The sequence below is a fragment of the Rhinatrema bivittatum genome, chromosome 1, assembly GCF_901001135.1.
Source record: "Rhinatrema bivittatum chromosome 1, aRhiBiv1.1, whole genome shotgun sequence".
Classification (NCBI taxonomy): domain Eukaryota; kingdom Metazoa; phylum Chordata; class Amphibia; order Gymnophiona; family Rhinatrematidae; genus Rhinatrema; species Rhinatrema bivittatum.
In genome coordinates, this window is record NC_042615.1 from 396,346,057 (window position 1) to 396,368,904 (window position 22,848).

The 22,848-nt window shown below is 44.9% G+C and overlaps 1 protein-coding gene across 1 annotated transcript in view; it reads left to right on the plus strand.

Moving 5' to 3' along the window:
- GAK (cyclin G associated kinase) overlaps positions 1-22,848 on the plus strand; it is an 832,466-nt gene that overhangs the window by 633,859 nt on the left and 175,759 nt on the right. Inside the window, 1 exon segment of the mRNA XM_029601806.1 lies at positions 18,557-18,694. Coding sequence (XP_029457666.1) covers positions 18,557-18,694 — 138 coding nt within the window.

Genomic DNA, 22,848 nt, shown 5'->3' on the forward strand with positions numbered 1-22,848 from the left:
CCACTTTAAACTTAATATGATTATGATGTATTTCTCCCCATCCCAGTGGATTTCAACTTTTTGCCTAAAACACTAAATTTGTCTTCTAGAACCTCTTTCGCACCTTCCTATGTTGTTGGTGCAAACATGTACCATGACAGCTAGCTACTCCCCAGCACTGTGTAAAATCCTACCTAGGATTTTTCACTTCCCCTATTCTTTCATTTATTCGTCACTGTGGATGGCACGATCATCATCCTGGTTCTCTCGGCCCATAACCTTAGAATCATCTATTATGCCTCTCTCAATCAACATCAGAACATTGTGGATCCAAGATAGCCACTGTCAAGCATATCACATGAGCAAAGCTTCTTTTTCCTTCTTGTCCTGGAGCTACTTTTGCCTTTGTGATACCACATTCAGCCTGAGAATGTTGGGCAAAAGAAAGGAATTACCCCGCGGTCCTTCTGGATTCTCCCATTTTGGGTCCTATGGATGCTCACGTCCAGTGGGGGGTATCGATCGGCAGCTTCGTACTTAGGGGTGGAGGCAGGATTGGAGTTGCCGACTTCCCCCCGGACCTGTTGACATCTCTATCCTCGATCGTTAGGGTTCATCCGGCGAACCTGGCTGCCTTCAGGGTGCCATGTCAGGAGGGGCTCGTGCCGGTGAAGCCAATGCCCTGCGACCCAGCACAGGGTCAAGACGCCCTATGAGCCCTGGAGAAGATGCTGGAGAGGGCCCCAGTGTGGGTTTAGCCAGCTCACCAACAGATGGAGGTTTTTCAATCTCGGATGAGCTTGAATCTACTCTAGTCTTGAGTCCCTTTAAGAAATTTTCTGTTTTGGCCCTGGTAAAACCACACGTGATTACCCTTGATTCTATGTGGAAAGCTATAGTAAACCTTGGAACCTGTATAACTATTCAGTTGAATCCTGTTGTTGATAGAATAAATATTATTGAAAATAGACTTACTCCTTTGGAAAAATCAAATGTTTCCTCTCAAAAAGAAATTGAAGAAGTTAAACAGAGTACTCAGTTTGAAATCCACCCAAGATCAACTGATAACAGAAAACCAATTGATCCAGTACAAAATTGAGAATTTGGAAAATGTAGTTCATGGAAGACATCTTTGTTGCATACATTTTCCTAAACTTCCTCATATTTCTGCAAAAGTCATGTTTAACAGTTATCTTTTGGAACATCTCAAGGTTCTTGAGGCGGCTGTATCTCTTTCTAAATCATATTACTTGCCCCCATTTAAGAAGAAAGAGAATCAAAAAGGTGCACAAGGCACAGACCTTATAGCTCCCAACTTGGATATATCTGTATTATTGGAGACCTCAGATACTGCCCTAACACAGGCAGCCACTATGGTGGTCACCTTTGCTTTTGAATTAGACTGTGACTGGGTTTTGAGACTCTTTTTGAAGCATCGTCATAAGCCCTTTCTCCATATTATTATCAGGGTGTATTCTGATGTCTCCAGGCAAACGCAGAAGAGGAGGCGTCAGTTTCTTTTGATGAGACCTAGGGTTCTGCAGATCTGGGCTATGTTTGTTTTGAAATTTTCATGTAAATGCCTTATTTCCTAGCGTGTAGCAGATGGACTCAAAACAAGTGGGTATAGTGTGCTCGTGCTAGCAGTTGGAGACGGATCTGACGTCAGCACGGGTGCATATACCCCCACAGGAAGTGTAGCAATTCAGTAATTTCCGTCTCCAAAGCAGTTTGGAGCTACCTCACGCTCGCTGAGCGTGTTTCCAAATTCTAACGACTAAATTCATAGAAGAAACCTACCTGAAGACGAGCCCCGCACTCCTGCGGTGATACCATTCGGTCCCTCCCCCCGTTGAGTTTCCCGAGCTGATTTCCGTGATCCCTCTGAGGTAAGAGCCTCGGTCCGGTGGCCGACTCGCGGCAGGGACCTAGCCCCCGAGTGAGAAGGGCTCGGAGCACGGCATAGAGGCAGCCTCGGTCCCGGTGAGGACTTGGCCCCCGAGCGAGACGAGTTCGGGCGCGGCCTAGAGGCAGCGGGTGCACTTCCTCGAGCGCAGCGGTGAAGGTACTCACCCTCTCCCCCCGCAGCCGGAGACCGCCCGGGTTGCAGCCGGGAAGCGCCGAAGACAAGGTAAGGCGTACATCTTTACTGTGGTCTCCGAGGAAATGAGGATTAGCGGGGTCTGCCTACGTGGCAGCCCGCCAAGGAGGTCGCCATTTTGCCTGCTTGCCCGCCTTCGCCACCTGGGCGCACGCTGCTAGGCGCGCGCTGCTAGGAGCACGCTGATAGGCGCACGTTGATCAGCGCACACCGATAGATAGGCGCCTGTTCATAGGCGCACGTCCATAGAAACCTGTTGTTAGGCGCACGTTCATAGGCGCACGTTTATAAGACACCCGTTCTTAGGCGCACGTCCATAGACGCCTGCTGATAGGCGCACGTCCATAGACGCCTGCTGATAGGCGCACGTTCATAGGCGCCTATCAGCAGGCGCCTATGAACGTTCCTAGACGGTTCCTAGGCGCAGGTTGCTAAGCGCATGTTGAGAAGCGCCTGGGGATAAGCACACATTAGTAGGCGGCACATATTACAAGGTGCATACTCCGGCTGAAAGAGATAATAGACGAAATGGAGAGTAAGAGAGCCCATGCGTCCGCAGAGCCGGCACCTCCAGAATCAAGCATAAGAGCTCTAAGCCTCTGCTCAACATGCAACCTCAGAGCCACACTGAGCGAGGATGCAGACTCCCTATGCACCCAGTGTGAGGAAGCCCTGGGCATTCCAGGCCAGGACCGGGCCCAGCGTACTTGCCAGTTCCTCAGGGAAAACCCCGGACTTAGGCCGCAGTGAGCAGCCAGGAAACCCGAGAGACCTGGTGCCCCTAAGGCCAGATCCGGCTTCGCTTTCATGGGTGGAATTATTCAAGGGGATTCACGCCTTTGTCCAGATGCAGTCTGCTCCTCGACTGGGTCCTTCCGTACCGGATGATCCGGCCCCTGGACCCTCAAGACCTAGGCACGGTCACTCGCCACCCGGAAGCCCCACTTATGGGGATTCGGATTGCTCCGAGGAAGACGAGGAGCCCCCCGAGGAGGGAGAACTCCCCTCGGAGATAGAACCATATCGGACCATGAGACGCTTCTTTCAGAAGGAGGATCTCCCAGACCTGGTCTCTCAATGTCTGTCAGAACTGGCCATTCCGGGCCAGGACACCCCAGGGGAACCTAGAATGAACTCCCTGCTAGAGGGCCTGCGCCAAACGGCTCACCATTTTCCCCTCCTACAAGCAGCACAGCAGCTAATCGATCTGGAATGGAATGCGCCGGAGGCTTCGTTCAAAGAGGGTTGGGCATGTACCCTCTGGACCCGGCGACCAAGGAGCTGCTGGCGTGCCCCAAGGTAGACGCCATAGTTAGCGCAATTGTGAAGCGCACCACCATTCCGGTGGAGGGGGGAGCGGCCCTCAAGGATACACATGACCGGCGCATGGACGCCATTCTGAAACAAGCCTTTGAGGTGGCAGCCATGTCCCTACAAATTGCGACCTGCTGCACCGTGGTGACGCGTTCCTGTTTATCACAAGCTAGGAACAACACCCCGGGAGAAGAAATGGAATCAGCTCTCTCGTTCCTCACCGACGCAGCCTCCAACCTAGTCCGTACGGCAGCCAAGGGAGTGTCATCCTCAGTGGCAGCCAGGAGACAGCTCTGGCTATGTAATTGGGCGGCCGACTCTTCCTCCAAGACACGCCTCACAAGACTGCCCTTTAAGGGATCCCTACTGTTCGGCAGCGATCTCGAGAAACTGGCTAATAGATGGGGCGCCTCTCCATTACCCCATCTGCCAGAAGACAGGTCGAGGAGGAACCGGCGTTCTTTTCCTAGGCCATCCAGAGGTAGAAACTCTCAGCGCTTCAACCCTTACAGGGCTCGCTACCAAGCACCTCGTTCTCAGGCCAGGAACCAGCCCTTTCGGGCTAAGCACAAGAGGAGAACCGGCTCGGGTTCTGGTCCCAGCTGTTCCCCACAATGACAATCAGCCGACCCATCCGGGGGTAGCAGCCATAGGGGGCAGGCTAACCCAGTGGGTCCTCGCCATCATCCGAGAAGGGTATTACCTGGACTTTCTTCGGCTCCCGCCGGACAAGTTTGTGGAATCTCCTTGTTCACCCCTCAAGAAGGCGGCACTAGAAGTTACCTTGCGGAGGCTCCTGTCCCTAACAGCCATAATCCCAGTGCCTGCAGGGGAGATAAATTCTGGGCATTATTCCATTTATTTCATAGTACCCAAGAAGGAGGGCACTTTCAGGCCCGTCCTGGACCTCAAGTCAGTCAACAGACACCTACAGGTCCCCAGATTTCGCATGGAAACTCTGCGGTCTGTCAAGAATGCAGTACAGCCAGGGGAGTTTCTCACATCCCTAGATCTGTCAGAAGCCTACTTGCATATCCCAATCCATCGGGATCACCAGCGCTATTTACGCTTCAAAGTCCTGAGCCAACACTTCCAGTTCCGAGCTTTACCCTTCGGGTTAGCCACTGCGCCGCGGATCTTTACCAAGGTCGTAGTAGTGGCGGCGGCACTGAGGAAGGAAGGAATTCTCGTCCATCCCTACCTGTACGATTGGCTGATCAGGGCAAGGTCGCCGGAGGAGAGCCACCAGGCAACCAACAGAGTTATAGCTCTTCTGGAAAGCCTAGGATGGGTAGTAAACTTGAACAAGTTCAGTCTGACATCCAAAAGGAGAGCAAAGCTCCAGAATCGTCTGCAGGCCCTGCTGAGCGCCACCCGGCCCACAGCTTGGGATTACCTACAGGTCCTCGGCCTTATGGCATCCACTCTGGAGGTGATACCATGGGCGCGGGCTCATATGAGACCATTACAACGCGCCCTCCTAACTCGGTGGAGCCCACGATCACAGAACTACACCGTACACCTACCTCTACCAGCCAGAGTGCGGAATCAGATGCGGTGGTGGTTGCAGCCCGGCCACATGAGCCGGGGGTCGAGAATGTCCTCCCCAACCTGGACCCTGCTCACTACAGATGCCATCCTGAACGGATGGGGAGCACACTGCGAGGAACTCACCGCCCAAGGGCGGTGGAACAGAGAAGAGTCGGGGTGGAAAATCAGCCGACTAGAGGCACGGGCAGTCAGGCTAGCTTGCCTGCGATTTGCCCACAGATTCCGAAACAGAGCGGTCAGAGTGATGTCGGACAACGCCACCACAGTGGCATACATCAACCGTCAAGGCGGAACCAGAAGCCGACAGGTATCTCTAGAAATAGCCCCCCTGATGACTTGGGCAGAAGCAAATCTCCAGGACATCTCCGCTGTCCACATCGCCGGGAAGGACAACACCACGGCAGACTTCCTCAGCAGAGAAAGCCTATATCCGGGGGAATGGCAGCTGTCGCCCACAGCTTTCCAGATGATTGTGGACCAGTGGGGGACGCCGGGCATGGACCTACTAGCGGACAACTCTCAAGTACCCAGATATTTCAGCCGCAGGCGGGATCCTCTATCCCAGGGGATCGATGCCCTGGTACAGCCATGGCCTCAGGGGATCCTGCTATATGCCTTTTCTCCATGGCCCCTGCTGGGCGCTATTATACACAAGATTCAGCGGCACAGAGGCCTAGTTCTTCTAGTGGCCCCGGACTGGCCAAGAAGACCCTGGTACGCAGACATGAGAAGACTATTGGCAGGGAATCCATTACCCCTGCCTCCACACAGGGACCTGCTGCGGCAAGGTCCCATCCTCCACGAGGATCCCGCTCAATTCTCTCTTACGGTCTGGCCATTGAGAGGGCTAGACTGAAGAAAAGAGGATACTCGGAGCCGGTAATAGATACACTCCTCCGAGCACACAAGTTCTCCACATCTCTAACCTATATAAGGATCTGGAGAGTATTTGAAGCCTGGTGCGACACTCACAGCACCAATACACATGCTACAAAAATCCCTATCGTTTTGGATTTCCTGCAAGATGGAATTCAGAAGGGTCTATCCCTCAACTCCATCAAGGTTCAGGTGGCAGCGCTGTCTTGCTATGGTCCCAGGAGGGATGGCAACACCATTGCCACACACCCAGATGTTTCACGTTTCCTGAAAGGAGTCAAACACATTCGCCCGCCACTGAAGTGGCCAGTGCCCCTGTGGAACCTCAACCTAGTGTTGGAATTTCTAGCGGGACCTGCCAGACAGGCCCCTTCGAGGCCTGTCTCTCCGTCTATTGACCTTGAAGATGGTGTTCTTGCTGGCTGTGTGTTCAGCACGCCGCCTCTCAGAGCTACAAGCGCTGTCCTGCCGTGATCCGTTTCTCAGAATCACTCCAGAGGCTATCCATCTTCGCACGGTTCCTTCCTTCCTTACCCAAAGTAGTCTCACAATTTCACCTCAACCAAACCATATCCATGCCAACCACGGAAGGTTTGAAGAAGTCTGAAGAAGGTCGAATGCTACGCCATCTCGACATTGGCAGATTGCTGTCCAGATACCTGGAAATGTCAGAAGCAGTACGAAAGACGGACCACCTGTTCGTCCTTCACAGCTGGAAGAAGCAAGGGGAAGCGGCCTCACGGCCAACCGTCGCCCGCTGGATCAAAGAAGTTATCAAGGCGGCCTACGTAGAGGCAGGAAAACCACCGCCTCTACAGGTCAAGGCTCATTCTACCAGAGCGCAAGCGGCCTCTTGGGCAGAAACTAGGATGCTGTCTCCTGCAGAGATATGTAAAGCGGCGACGTGGTCCTCCCTCCATACCTTCTCCAGATTCTACCGTCTGGAAGTCCAGGCCAGGGAGGACACAGCATTTGCGAGGGCAATCCTAAACGGTCCTCAGGCAGCCTCCCACCCAGTCCGGGAGTAGCTTTTGTACATCCCACTTGTTTTGAGTTCATCTGCTACACGCTAGGAAATGTAGAGATTACTTACCTGATAATCTCCTTTTCCTTAGTGTATGCAGATGGACTCAGCATCCCGCCCGGCTGCCGGCATACATGGGGGATTCACCGACTCACGGTAAGCCATGTTTTCTTATGATAGGGCATCCACCCTGCCGGGTGTCGACACCTTCCGGTTGGGAACGCTGGCGGTCTCTAGCTACTATCAATAGGTCAGGGTAATCCTGTTTATTTAATCGATCGGTCAGTTACACATATATCCATACAGCTTTTGCAAGGAAGATTACTGAATTGCTACACTTCCTGTGGGGGTATATGTACCCGTGCTGACGTCAGATCCGTCTCCAACTGCTAGCACGAGCACACTATATCCATTTGTTTTGAGTCCATCTGCATACACTAAGGAAAAGGAAATTATCAGGTAAGTAATCTCTACATTAAATATAAGTGTCTGTCTTATGTTTTCTTTACTCCTTCTCAGTTATCTTCTTTACTTTGAGATAAACCAGTCTTACAGTCTGGAGGTTCCGATTTACCTCAGTCTGTTTCTCCTTTAGATGGTTGAGTACCCTTATTTATTGGATTATTGTACCCGCTGTATTCATATTGCTCTTTAACAAATTTTCCTTAATGTTTGTAATTTGATCCCTTATAGTGGACTTATGGAAACCTAGGAAAATATGTATTTCCTTTTGTTTTGTTTGTTTTGATATGTATTTCTTCTCCTTTTTCCTTTTCTTTTTCAAAATTGTATTTCTTGAATTTATTGGAAAATGCATAAATAATTTAAAAAAAATGCTGCTAAAGTGTGTCAATTCTTCCTCTACAAACGCTAATATCTCTCCCTTTGTTTCTGAGTATGCTACCAAAATGCTCATCCACTCTTATTACCTTCTGCTTAGACTAAAGCATTTCTTATTCACTTTGTTATCCAATGGGTTCTTGCCAATATGTTAAGCTTCACTCCTAGGTGGCTACTTTTTGACCGGATCTAGTTTCTTCTTTTCTGTTGGACTTGTTACCTGGTGTGCAACTCCTGGAATCTTTGTTTGATCCCTACAGTAGCTGCTACTTATACAGCTCTATAAACTTTCAGTAATAATTTGAAGGGCAGTTGGAGTTTTAGCCTGTGAGCTCCATTGTGGCATACTTCTTTATTGTTTAATAAAGCAGTGATCAATAAACTACAATAGCAGTCAAAAGGGATTTTGATGTTGGGTCATATTTTGGAAGCAGGTCAACTGCTTTTCCTTGATGTCTTGGCCCACAAATATCATTTACCTTCCTCTTAGCACTACTAATTGCTTCAGTTGAAAGATTGTTTAGATCATAGTGATATTTGGTTGGGATATTTGAAGGAAACTCCAGAGTTTCTATCTACATGTATTACATTTCATTCTTTTGATCATGAGGCTTCTTTAATCTACAGGGAGCTCTGTGTATCTTTCTCCTCTAGCTATATGGGCTTGGAAAGTATCTGAGAAAAGGACCTCTGCATTGATTCAGACATATTTAATTGGAAAAGCTATTGGTTAAGTATGAAGAAGATTTCCTTGCTAGCTAGTCTCACCCAATCTCTGTATTTTTTCATGCATCGCACTACCTGGATATCTATGAAATTATACAAGGCAGACTTAAGACTTTCTGGGCTGTGTTGGCATTCTGAAAGTCAGGAGGAGACTTTGGAACATATGCTTTTTGATTGCATTAAAATCCACCCATTTTGGGTTCAAGTGTGGGAATTTATTTGTAAAATTCTCCCCTTACGAGTTTGTTTCTTTTCAAATTGTTGTCCTAAGATCTTAAGTGTTTCAAGTGTCTTATTTCATCTGACTCTTGTAAATTGTTTGATATTCTTCTTATTCTAACCTTGCAAGCTGTTTTAAGTAATTGGAAAGATCATAGTTTATTGAACTTTTTGTTAGGTAGAATATTGTGTGTAAGATTTATAGATTTGAAATCGTGGCTATTGACAGACTTAACCATAGGGCTAAACTCTATGCTGTTTGGAAACCTGTTGGTGGATTTTTTGGCTTTGTAATGCTGTCCTTGAATATATTATTCCTATGATGCTGCACTATATGACTTTTGTCTTTCTTTAGATGATTGGCCACCTCATGTATTACTTGTTGTTATTTGTATTTGCTTGTGTTTGTGTGTTCTTGGTTTGTGTTCTGTTTTTCAATAAAATGAACGTTTAAAAACAAAAAAAAATCGTATCTAGGTGACTTGTGAGGTCCGCCACCTTTGCACTAGGCAAGCTAGTTATAGAGCGATCCTTGCATAGTTTGATTGTTAGGAATATAGACAGTGACCGAACTAACTACATTCCTAATAATCAAATCACCAACCATGAAAGCCGACCTAAACCTTCAATACTTTGCACATGCCCTTGGAAGACTCATCCTCTATGCAAGAGGATAATGCATCACCTGGAGAGCAGGTCCTAGCTACAGGATCATAAGAACATAAGAAAATGCCATACTGGGTCAGACCAAGGGTCCATCAAGCCCAGCATCCTGTTTCCAACAGTGGCCAATCCAGGCCATAAGAACCTGGCAAGTACCCAAAAACTAAGTCTATTCCATGTAACCATTGCTAATGGCAGTGGCTATTCTCTAAGTGAACTTAATAGCAGGTAATGGACTTCTCCTCCAAGAACTTATTCAATCCTTTTTTAAACACAGCTATACTAACTGCACGAACCACATTCTCTGGCAACAAATTCCAGAGTTTAATTGTGCGTTGAGTAAAAAAGAACTTTCTCCGATTAGTTTTAAATGTGCCCCATGCTAACTTCATGGAGGTCCCCTAGTCTTTCTACTATCCGAAAGAGTAAACCGATTCACACCTACCCGTTCTAGACCTCTCATGATTTTAAACACCTCTATCATATCCCCCCTCAGTCGTCTCTTCTCCAAGCTGAAAAGTCCTAACCTCTTTAGTCTTTCCTCATAGGGGAGTTGTTCCATTCCCTTATCATTTTGGTAGCCCTTCTCTGTACCTTCTCCATCGCAATTATATCTTTTTTGAGATGTGGCGACCAGAATTGTACACAGTATTCAAGGTGCGGTCTCACCATGGAGCTATACAGAGACATTATGACATTTTCCGTTTTATTCATCATTCCTTTTCTAATAATTCCCAACATTCTGTTTGCTTTTTTGACTGCCGCAGCACACTGCACCGACGATTTCAATGTGTTATCCACTATGACACCTAGATCTCTTTCTTGGGTTGTAGCACCTAATATGGAACCCAACATTGTGTAATTATAGCATGGGTTATTTTTCCCTATATGCATCACCTTGCACTTATCCACATTAAATTTTATCTGCCATTTGGATGCCCAATTTTCCAGTCTCACAAGGTCTTCCTGCAATTTATCACAGTCTGCTTGTGATTTAACTACTCTGAACAATTTTGTGTCATCTGCAAATTTGATTATCTCACTCGTCGTATTTCTTTCCAGATCATTTATAAATATATTGAACAGTAAGGGTCCCAATACAGATCCCTGAGGCACTCCACTGTCCACTCCCTTCCACTGAGAAGGCACATTTTCACTTGGCCATAGGTGCCAAATTGTCTGGATATGGTTCTGACGTCTCTGTAACACACGGAACATCCAAAGCATTATCTCAAACTATAACAAGGCCAATAGTCAGTGCCATTTAGCAGATCTAATGTTAGCCAAATAAGATCTTTGTGGCTAACTAGCAATTTTTACGGGGATATTCAGCAGCTTAGCCATGCTGCTGGATATCCCTGTAAATTAGCTGGCTAAGTCTTATCCAGCTAGATTGTGGGCTGTGCACAGTGAGGAACCAGACTGTTTCCAGTGTGCAGCTAAGAAATAACTGTTTTTATTAATTTATAATTATTGTAGAAGGCTTCTGTGTATAATATATTGCTGTATTTCCTTTTATTATAATCTTTATCTAGTTATTAATATAGTATATTAATTTGCTGTTGGGTTTCTTTAAGATTCAAGAAAAAAAAAAAACCCCAAAAAACCAATCTAGCTTTTAATTAGATAGAATCTATCCGTGCGACCGGCACAGACCCATCGGGGTCAGGAGCAGGCCTTTCGCAGCATCGCAACCGCCTGGATCCTCCGCAGGCAAGGTCAGCCCCCTCTCCGCAAGAGGACCGCCCCCCATGCTGACGTCCGTTCCAGACTACCACTGACCTTAAAAGAAGGCCCTGACCGCAGACATCCCGCTTTTGCAGGACCCCTTGAGCAACGCTGACCACCGCAGCTTTATGCGACCGGCACAGACCCATCGGGAGCAGGAGCAAGCCTTTCGCAGCATCGCGACTGCCCGGATCCTCCGCAGGCAAGGCCTGCCCTCTCTTCATGAGAGGACCGCCCCCCCCCCCACGCTGACGTCCGTTCCGGCCTACCACTGACCTTAAAAGAAGGCCCCGACCACAGACTTCGCGCGCCAAAGGTGCGCGACCAAAGGGGCATGCCCCTTAGTGCGCCCCTTCATGTGTCCGCTTCGTGCTGCTTTCTGAACACTCTCCTAGCTCTCCCTTCCCCTAGCCCTTGTTAACTCCAATCCTGCTCACCTCTAACCCCCATGACTTTCTGAATCATACATCCGCCTTTGGATAGTTTCTGATACCAAATACAGCTAGCCCTCTGTCTCTCAGTGCTCGCTGTTACAGATGTCCTCACCTTTGACCGCAACCTATATTGTATTACTACCCACTGCGCCACTGCTTTCTCTCACATGCTGAAACTGAGTGACTGATCTGGATCCCATGGCTGAAAGTCTTGCTCTCAGACTGTGGCATCCTGATCCTCCAGGAGGCAGTCTCTCAGGAGGCCTGGAAACGCTGGCATTGAAGAAGGCTAACTACATGGTATGTGTGCCTCTGTGCGATCCATAATACGCGGCATCCATTCCGGATCACCAGCGGTACACCAACAAGCATACCAACCCACCACATACCAACCAATGGACGAAGCAAAATAGATACCACTATTCCTAGACTAGAAAACACATCTCATGAAGAATGCTGAAAACCTAAGAAAAAAAGTGAGTACAATCGCTCAAACATTACATACAAGAATCTTACACCAAATGCACGCTCTGTCATTCATACTATTTAACGCACAATCCATAGTAAAAAAAAAAATGCCCATTCTCAAAGACTTACTCACTGATGCCAAACCAGACTTCATAGTAATAACAGAAACCTGGATAAAAAACTGACATTTTAATTAATCAAATAGAAGACCCAACATATAAAATGTTCTCAATCCGTAGACCAAAAAAAAAGGCGGAGGTCTCATGTTAATCATCATTAAAAGCCTGCAGATGAAACTAATCACCTCTAAGATATGTTCCCCCTTCAAAATCGCACTACAAATTTCACTTCAAAATTACAAACTACACTTCAAAATTACAAATCTGTCTACTATACTGTCCCCCAGGCTTATTAGAACGAAACTGCTCTCCAGTTATAGAATTCATCATCGCCAACTTAACACTTGATAAGCCAATCCATCATCCTGGGTGATTTCAACTTGTATATGGACACCCGCCCCCTCCCAGCTACATGCAGAGCAATCACAGATGCACCAGTAACAATGGGAGTAGAACAAATCGTCAAGGGACCAACTCACAAAGCAGGACACACCCTTGATCTAGTTTTTATCAATATGGACACCTGGGATATACACCAAACAAAAATAACTGAAATCCCCTGGACAGACCACTCCCTCATCCAAGCCACCCTTACCCACAACACGAAACCCACCAAAAATGAAAACACAAAAACCATCGCATACCGCCCTCCCTTTGATATTGAAACACTGCAACAAAACCTCCAAGAAGAACTCAAGAACATTGACCTTACAAACTCAGAAACAGCCAGAAACTCATGGCTCAACATTACCAAAGCCTTAGCAGATAGAATAAACCCTACCATCATAAAGTCAATAAAAAACCCAAAACATCAAAATCAATGGTACAACGATAGCATATGATCAGCCAAACTCGAACTCAGAAAAAAAGTGATATCCTGGCTCAAGAACAAAACTGACCCACTACTCAATGCTTACCAAACCCATCTAGCAAACTATAAAAAACGTATCCATAATGCAAAAAAAGACTTCTACTCGAGCAAAATAAATAAATACCAGCATAACCCCAGAATGCTATTCACCATTGTACAAAACCCCACCAAACCACTAAATGAACTAAGAATACCTTCCAGCACAAACAAAAGCAATGAATTTGCGGAATACTTCACCGATAAAATAAAAACCTAATAAACTCCACCAACAACATCAACAAATCCATCGAATTCCACGCTCCTAAACAGAACCTATGCTCAGTGAATAAAGGCCTCCTCAAAATCCCTCATGCCGAAACCATACAACTGAACACAACCCGTGAGAGAGCCATATCCCTTGCCAGCCCCACACTATGGAACTCAATACCAATCGAAATAAGAATTCAACCAAACATTAAAACCTTCAAAAAAGAGCTGAAAACCTGGCTATTCACCAGAGCCTACTCAGACTCACTCAATCAACCACACTACCAGATACCCACGCAACCCAACACCAAGAAGAATTCTCCATCCCGTGATCAACAAAATAACTCATACCACTCGAATACCTAAAATAATGTAAAGTCTCACCCACTTTACATTATTCAGAAATTACCCATTACCACAGAAAAACCAAAAGTCAAGGAAAAAACAGATTTACAGTGGGCTCAGGTAAGATAAGACCTGCGACCCACAGACACTCATTTATGACAGCTGTGCAGCCCACAAGTCTAACCACCCCCCCCCCCCCCCCCACACACACACACACACTCACACAGGGCCTTAAGGAACTCAAAAACAGGATTACAGTGGTCTCTGGTAGAATTAGACCTGTGATGCGGAGACACTACAAAAAACCTTCTCTCTATTAAATACTGAAGAAGTTCTTGAGAAAGAGATTGAAGTGTTATCTGAAAAGAAAGAAGAAACCCAAGGCATACAGAAATTCCATAAAATGATCAGTAAGCAAAGGAAAAAGCTCATTGTGCTGGGTGACTCTGTCATCAGAGGCACTAATCTTTTACTTTGCACAAATGCAAAAGGAAAGGGTGAAGTGGATAACAAAACTCAACTAAATAAGTCACAAAAGGCGTCCAGGAAAAGCAGTAACCTGAACAAGAAAAGCTGGAAAGCTATGAGCACAAATGCTTGTAGTTTGGGCAATAAAATCCCAGATCTGCAAGTCCTAATGGTGGAGGCTGACTTGGCCGTTGTTGCTGTCATGGAGACGTGGTTCACGAAATCTCATGATTGGGATATGGCAATACCAGGCTATAACTTGTTAAGGAAGGATAGAGGGGACAGGAAAGGGGGAGGAGTGGCTCCTTGTCAGAAACAATATCCAAGCATCTGAGCTGCAAGGAAGATGGGGCAATGAAGAAGCACTATGGGCCAACCTAAAAAAAGACGATGGGGCATCCATTTTTATTGGAGTGGTTTACAGGCTTCCAAATCGAAAGGAAGAGCTTGACAGAGATCTGGTTGAAAACATCCAAAAGGTGGGAAAGAAGGGGGAAGTGGTGATCGTTGGAGAATATAATCTGCTGGATGTAGACTGGAGAATCCCTTCTGCAGAATCTAACAATAGTAGAGAAATAGTGGATGCCCCGCAAGGGGCTCTGTTCAAACCAAATGGTAATGGAACCCACGAGAGAGGGAGCTATACTTGATTTAGTGCACACTAATGGAGATAATGTCTCTGATGTCCAGGTGGGTGCCCACCTCAGCACCAGTGATCATCAAATGGTATGGTTTCATATCACAAAAAGGATATGGAGAAGAAGCATGAAGACCTGAGTTTTGCAGTTCAAAAACACAGACTTTGATGAAATGGGGAAGTACCTGGAGGAAGAACTAGAAGGCTGGGAGAATAAGAGATGTGGAACCACAGTGGACCAAACTAAAAGGAGCAATTACCAAGGCAACTAATCTATATGTTAGAAAAGTAAAGAAAAGCAAAAGAAAAATGAAACCTAACTGATTCTCAGAGGGAGGTGGCTGACAAAATAAAGGTTAAAAGAACAGCGTTCAAGAAATATAAAGGATCCCAAAGGGAGGCGCACAAAGAAGAATATCTGGTAGAACTGAGGGAGACAAAGAAAGTAATCAAGAAAGCAAAAAGTCAAGCAGAAGAAAGGATTGCCAAAGAGGTAAAGAGAAGTGACAAAACATTTTTCAGATACATCAGAGAAAGGAGAAAAGTTCAAAGTGGTATAGTGAAATTGAAAGGTGAAAAGGATCAGTGTGTGGAGAGACAAAGAAATGGCAGAAATATTAAACGAATACTTCAGTTCGATGTTCACTAAAGGAGGACCCTGGAGGACAAGAAACTGGAGGGGAGTGGAGTAGATGAAACTCCATTTACAGTAGAGAATGTATGGGAAGAGCTGGGGAAACTGAAAGTGGACAAAGCCATGGGGCCTGATGAGGTTCATCTCAGGATATTGAGGGAGCTCAGAGATGTGCTGGCAGGTCCACTGTGTGACCTGTTCAATAGATCGCTAGAAACGGGAGTGGTGCCGAGTGATTGGAGAAGGGCGGTGGTGGTACCGCTTCACAAGAGCGGGAGCAGAGAGGAGGCTGGTAACTACAGACCGGTTAGCCTCATCTCGGTGGTGGGAAAAGTAATGGAGTCGCTGCTGAAAGAAAGAATAGTGAACTATCTACAGTCGGAAGAATTGCTGGACCAGAGGAAGCATGGATTCACCAGGGGAAGATCCTGTCAGACAAATCTGATTGACTTTTTTGACTGGGTGACTAGGGAATTGGATCGAGGAAGAGCGCTCAATGTCATCTACTTGGATTTCAGCAAAGCTTTTGATATCAGCCCGCACAGGAGGCTGGTGAATAAAATGAGAAGCTTAGGAGTGAGTGCCGAGGTGGTGGCCTGGCTTGCAAACTGGTTGACGGACAGAAGACACTGTGTGATGGTAAACGGAACTTACTCTGAAGAGAGCGGTGTTAAGCGGAGTGCCGCAAGGATCTGTGTTGGGACCGGTCCTGTTCAGTGTCTTTGTGAATGACATTGCGGACGGGATAGAAGGTAAGGTTTGTCTTTTTGTGGATGGCACTAAGATTTGCAACAGAGTGAACACGCAGGAAGGAGTGGAGAGAGACTGAGACAGGATTTAAGGAAGCTGGAAGAGTGGTCGAAAATATTGCAGCTGAGATTCATTGCCAAGAAGTGCAGAGTCATGCATATGGGGTGTGGAAATCCAAAAGAACTGTATTCTATGGGGGGTGAAGGGATGATGTGCACTTAGCAGGAGAGAGACCTTGGGGTGATAGTGTCTAACGATCTGAAGTCGGCGAAACAATGACATGGTAATAGCTAAAGCCAGAAGAATGCTGGGCTGCATAGAGAGAGGAATATCGAGTAAGAAAAGGGAAGTGATTATCCCCTTGTACAGGTCCTTGGTGAGGCCTCACCTGGAGTACTGTGCTCAGTTCTGGAGACTATATCTCCGAAGGGACAGAGACAGGTTGGAGGCAGTCCAGAGAAGGGCGACCAAAAAGGTGGATGGTCTTCATTGAATGACTTATGAGAAGAGATTGAAGAATCTAAATATGTACAACCTGGAGGAAAGGAGGAGAAGAGGTGATATGATACAGACTTTCAGATACTTGAAAGGTTTTAATGATCCAAAGACAACGACAAACCTTTTCTGTCGGAAAAAAAATCAGCAGAACCAGGGGTCACGATTTGAAGCTCCAGGGAGGAAGATTCAGAACCAATGTCAGAAAGTATTTCTTCACGGAGAGGGTGGTGGATGCCTGGAATGCCCTTCCAGAGGAAGTGGTGAAGACCAAAACTGTGAAGGATTTCAAAGGGGCGTGGGATAAATACTGTGGATCCATAAAGTCTAGAGGATGTGAATGAAGAGAAGAGGCATGGGGGTGGCTTGTGGGAATAACAGCTACTACCTGGAGATTAATACCCTTATTCAATAAACATACACACGGTTAATGCGACTCCAACATTGCTCTATGCTTCAACGGCAAGAGGAAATGTAGAAAAAAGGATTTGCATTCACAAAAAAGCGGGGGAGTAGCTTACTTGTTGTGGCAGTTACTACCCCAAACCAAATAAGCCTGATACTTCACTTTCAATGCATATCCAGCATAGCTCTCTGCTTTAACGGCAGGGGGGAATTAAGAAAAGAGGATTTATATTCAGACAACAAACAAACAAGGACTGAATTACATAGTCTGGGTAAACAAATAAGCGAGGGAGTAGCTTGCTTATTGTGGCAGTTACTACCCCTAATCTATTAAGCTAGATACGTCACTTAGATGCATCTCTAACACTGCTCTCTACATCAATGGCCGGGGTGGAAGGTAACTAGAACCAAAAAGTTACTAATAAGGGCCAAGAGTTACAGATAAGTATGAGAAAAAAATAAGTGTGAAAGCTTGCTGGACAGACTGGATGGGCCGTTTGGTCTTCTTCTGCTGTCATTTCTATGTTTCTATGTTTAGATAACTTGGGGGCCCAATTTACTAAAACTTTTCTTCCAATCTCTGTCAATGAGGAAAATGCTTAGTAAATGATTGCCTTAAATGGTTATCTTTGATTATCTACACCATTATGCACTATGTCCAGCTTAAATCTGAGTGAGCATTCATTAAATTAATTTTCAGAAATTTAGGAAAGTTGATTAATTCCAATTAACCCCTTTACTAAGGAAGAGTTTTGTTTTTTTGAGGAATGTGTTTCTGGTTTGCTTATAAATTTTTCCCATAAAATCTTCCTAAGGTGTATCTGGGGGAAAAAGGCAAAGCATTAATTCCTCACACAATAAAATCCAATGAAACCCCACAATTATAACGAAAATTACCATGAAAATTTAAGAATTCCCCTTGCCATTAATTAAAAATACCAATATCATCTTCCTCAGTGAACATCCAAATGAATTGGTAGATTCTGTGTCAGACATCTTGCTTGTATTGGTCATTATGCTAATGCAGATATTTCCACTCTTTAAATTCAGACAAGAAAGACTGTATGTAACTAAAATGTTCTGGTGGTAGAATGATCTGTTAATGAAACACGCGCTTAAAGAATGAAAGTAAGATTCTTTGGATGCTATGTAAACTCTGGACTCAAATGCAAAAGATGGATACTAGCCATATAAGGATTGATGTTAGTTGTTTCTGATGATTAGAAATCTCAAACTAAAGCCAGAGTAGGAAAGGAAATGGTAGATAGGATTGTGCAGATATTTAGCTTGCACACAGCTTCAGTTTGTTTGCTTATAGTCAAGACAAAGCTTATGGATTTCTTGTGCATAATTCTTACATCATGTCTTCTTGCGTTATGCATTTTTGAAATATTACATTTGGATGACTATAGCAATTTGTTTTGCTTTCAAAAATCTCCCCTATGTTATCCAGTTCTCACTGCTGAAGTATGTGGTTATCAGCATTTCAGAATTCGACTTGCTTTTGGATACATTTATTGTGCTGATTAACTCCATAGCAATGGTTAGAAAAACAGAATCTTTCCTCTACTTGGCTACTTTTTAGTAACCTTTTTTAAAAATCTTTTAAATAAACGTCCTTTCTCTTTACATCTCATAGTTATATATGCACATTTTTCCTTAGGCTATTTAGCATCTGAGACACCAAAAATTGTTTCCTCTACAAGTCAACCAGATCTTTTGAGTGGATGGGATTCCTGGGCAACTTCTCCTAACGCTACAAGTATAGCCACTCCTCAGCCTCGTAAGTCAGCATTTGAAGGTATCATCTGAAGTCTGTTTTTGTTTATTTTTATAGTAGCAGAGTCCATATTTAATAAATACATGTATATTTTAAGCATGGAAAAATACATGTAAATAATGTTTTTGACCACGGCCTATGGCTGTGACTTACTCATCAGAGTGGCAAAGAATAGATAAGCTAAAGATGCATTTATGGTCCTTGGAGAGAGAGAATATCAGTGAGGGCAGAGCAGCAGTCCCAGTTCTCCAAGGACAGTTGGATGTCAGGTCTTCATGCATGGTTGACATCATCAGATGGAGTCTGGCATGGAAATCTGATTTCAGAGTTTCTAGAAACTTTGAGCATAATCTACTGGGCATGGGTAGCATTCTATACTACCACATATTAATGGAAGAGTCCCTGTCAGTCTATAATTTGGCTTAGATTTGGAAGGACCAATGTTAAGTGGAGGCAGGTAGGTTTTGTGAGAACACCTGTTAGAGATAAGCAGTTCTGCTTTCTCCGAAGACAAGTAGGATGGCAGTCCTCGTACATAGGAACTCACTAGCTACAGATTGCCCCAAGTGAATAAAGGGAAATTTTTAAACAGTGTCAATAGTCAAAAACTGTTTTTAGTAGCTACAATCATCCTGATTCCTTTCTTAAACTCTCAGAATTTTTTTGCGATATGGCTACTAAGTCCCATAAACTCATAGACCTAGGAGACTACAACTACCATGTGAAGACCAGTCCCAGCAGCAACACAGCTACCTTCTGGCACAGCATGGATGGTCTTGGCTTCTCTCAACTAATCCAGGTTCCCACTTTCAAATATGGCCACTCCGTCCACCTAATCTTTCACTTTCCAATATTTATCTAATCCCTAACACAATAGCAGTGGATTCAATCTTCTGGTCTGACCACTACCTACTTTAAGTCACTATCCTAATCCCAAACCAAACTTGTTTTGCTCCCCCACTGAAACTTCCCACTAGAAACCCATTACAGGGGAAAATATAAAAACTCTTCTCAACATATCTGATAATCCTAGCTACCACATTCCCACCAAAAGTACTAGTCCTAATGGAACAAACATTGTATTCCAAACCCATGAGACTCTGTAGCAACTCCCCAGGTTCTACAAGCAACATCTTCTCAAACAGCAATCCCATCAACTGGAACAAGTATGGCAAAACCACAAAACAGATGCCAACCTCCATAGCTACAAGAAACAATAAACACTATATATATAAAGCAGCTATTCAATAGCTATAAAAGACTACATCTCCAAACAACTAGAATTATTGATGAACCATCCAAGTAAAGTTTTTTGAACTAGTACAGAAGCTCTGCAAACCAGACTTTCATACTGCCATTACCACCACAGGAGACCACACAGCAGAAGACTTTGCAAAATTCTTCATGGATAAAATCCAGATAATTTTCTCCACCTTTGATGCTATTCACCCCATGCTTATTGACACAACCAACCCTTGTTCTTTACACAGATCATCCAAACTCTCCCCTGACAACACTACTCTGTCAGACTTCAGAACCATTGTTCACCAAGAGGTAGAGAAGATTCTCTGAGAAGGGCTTTGACAACATTCCTGATCCTGTTTCCTGTCTCCGCTGTGATGTTCCTGAGTCCATGTCTTCTGCTCTTGGTTCCTGCCATCTGGTTTGTTTCTGTATCTGTGGCCAGCTTTCCTTCCATCTGTCTTCAGTGTCTCCTCCTGTTCCTGTGGTCCCTTGACTTTGTCATCCTCCTCGGATTGATCTTCTGGCTTTGTCATTCGACTGGACCCCAATGCTGCTTGAGCTCCGCCTGCCATTGACCACAGCCTGTACCTCGTCTTTGACTGAACTTAAGAACATAAGAACATGCCATACTGGGTCAGACCAAGAGTCCATCAAGCCCAGCATCCTGTTTCCAACAGTGGCCAATCCAGGCCATAAGAACCTGGCAAGTACCCAAAAATTAAGTCTATTCCATGTTACCGTTGCTAGTAATAGCAGTGGCTATTTCCAAGTCAACTTAATAGCAGGTAATGGACTTCTCCTCCAAGTATTTATCCAATCTTTTTTTAAACACAGCTATACTAACTGCACTAACCACATCCTCTGGCAACAAATTCCAGAGTTTAACTGTGCATTGAGTGAAAAAGAACTTTCTCCGATTAGTTTTAAATGTGCCACATGCTAACTTCATGGAGTGCCCCCTAGTCTTTCTATTATCCGAAACAGTAAATAACCGATTCACATCTACACGTTCTAGACCTCTCATGATTTTAAACACCTCTGTCATATCCCCCTCTCTTCTCCAAGCTGAAAAGTCCTAACCTCTTTAGTCTTTCCTCTTAGGGGAGTTCCATTCCCCTTATCATATTGGTAGCCCTTCTCTGTACCTTCCCCATCGCAATTATATCTTTTTTGAGATGCGGCGACCAGAATTGTGCACAGTATTCAAGGTGCAGTCTCACCATGGAGCGATACGGAGGCATTATGACGTTTTCCGTTTTATTCACCATTCCCTTTCTAATAATTCCCAACATTCTGTTTGCTTTTTTGACTGCCACAGCACACTGAACAAACGATTTCAATGTATTATCCACTATGACGCCTAAATCTTTCTTGGGTGGTAGCTTCTAATATGAAACCTAACATTGTGTAACTATAGCATGGATTACTTTTCCCTATATGCATCACCTTGCACTTATCCACATTAAATTTCATCTGCCATTTGGATGCCCAATTTTCCAGTCTAACAAGGTCTTCCTGCAATTTATCACAATCTGCTTGTGATTTAACTACTCTGAACAATTTTGTGTCATCTGCAAATTTGATTCTCACTCGTCGTATTTCTTTCCAGATCATTTATAAATATATTGAAAAGAGTCCCAATACAGATCCCTGAGGCACTCCACTGCCCACTCCCTTCCACTGAGAAAATTGTCCACTTAATCCTACTCTCTGTTTCCTGTCTTTTAGCCGGTTTGTAATCCATGAAAGGACATCGCCACCTATCCCATGACTTTTTACTTTTCCTAGAAGCCTCTCATTAGGAACTTTGTCAAGCGCCTTCTGAAAATCCAAGTACACTACATCTACCGGTTCACCTTTATCCACATGTTTATTAACTCCTTCAAAAAAGTGAAGCAGATTCGTGAGGTAAGACTTGCCTTGGGTAAAGCCGTGCTGACTTTGTTCCTTTAAACCATGTCTTTCTATATGTTCTGTGATTTTGATGTTTAGAACACTTTCCACTATTTTTCCTGGCACTGAAGTCAGGCTAACCGGTCTGTAGTTTCCCGGATCGCCTCTGGAGCCCTTTTTAAATATTGGGGTTACATTAGTTATCATCCAGTCTTCAGGTACAATGGATGTTTTTAATGATAGGTTACAAATTTTTACTAATAGGTCTGAAATTTCATTTTTTAGTTCCTTCAGAACTCTGTGGTGTATACCATCTGGTCCAGGTGATTTACTACTCTTCAGTTTGTCAATCAGGTCTACCACATCTTCTAGTTTCACTGTGATTTGGTTCAGAACCCATGAAAACCTTCTCCAGTACGGGTACCTCCCCAACATCCTCTTCAGTAAACATCGAAGCAAAGAAATAATTTAATCTTTCCGCGATGGCCTTATCTTCTCTAAGTGCCCCTTTAACCCCTCGATCATCTAACAGTCCAACTTACTCCCTCACAGGCTTTCTGCTTCGGATATATTTTTTAAAGTTTTTACTTTGCCTGCCTTCGCCTGTCCAGATTGCAGCCTGACCTAACTACTTTCCCCGCTGTGCTGGCCTGCCTCATCTACCAAGCTTCAGATCTTCTCCTCCACAGCGGCCAGCGCCTAAGTCTAGCCGGCATCTGAGGGCTCAGCCTAAAGGTTACATGGGCTGGTATTGATGAAGCTCCAGTTGGGCCTCTGCTGTGGCCAGCTCCACCTGCTGGTGGTGGAGATCTGCAGGGCTTCTCCCTACAGGTTGCACCAACCCGGCTCAGCCTAAGGGTCCAATTCCACAACAAATTGAATTAGTCTTAAAAAAAAAAAGCAGTCTAATATAGACATAACTATCCCCACTTCTCAGCATAACTTTTGTACTTGCCAGTTAAGCTCCCTCTAAAAGGGAGCAACCTTAGAGGTACAACCTTAATCATGGGAGCCCCAAAGATGTCATAGAAACATAG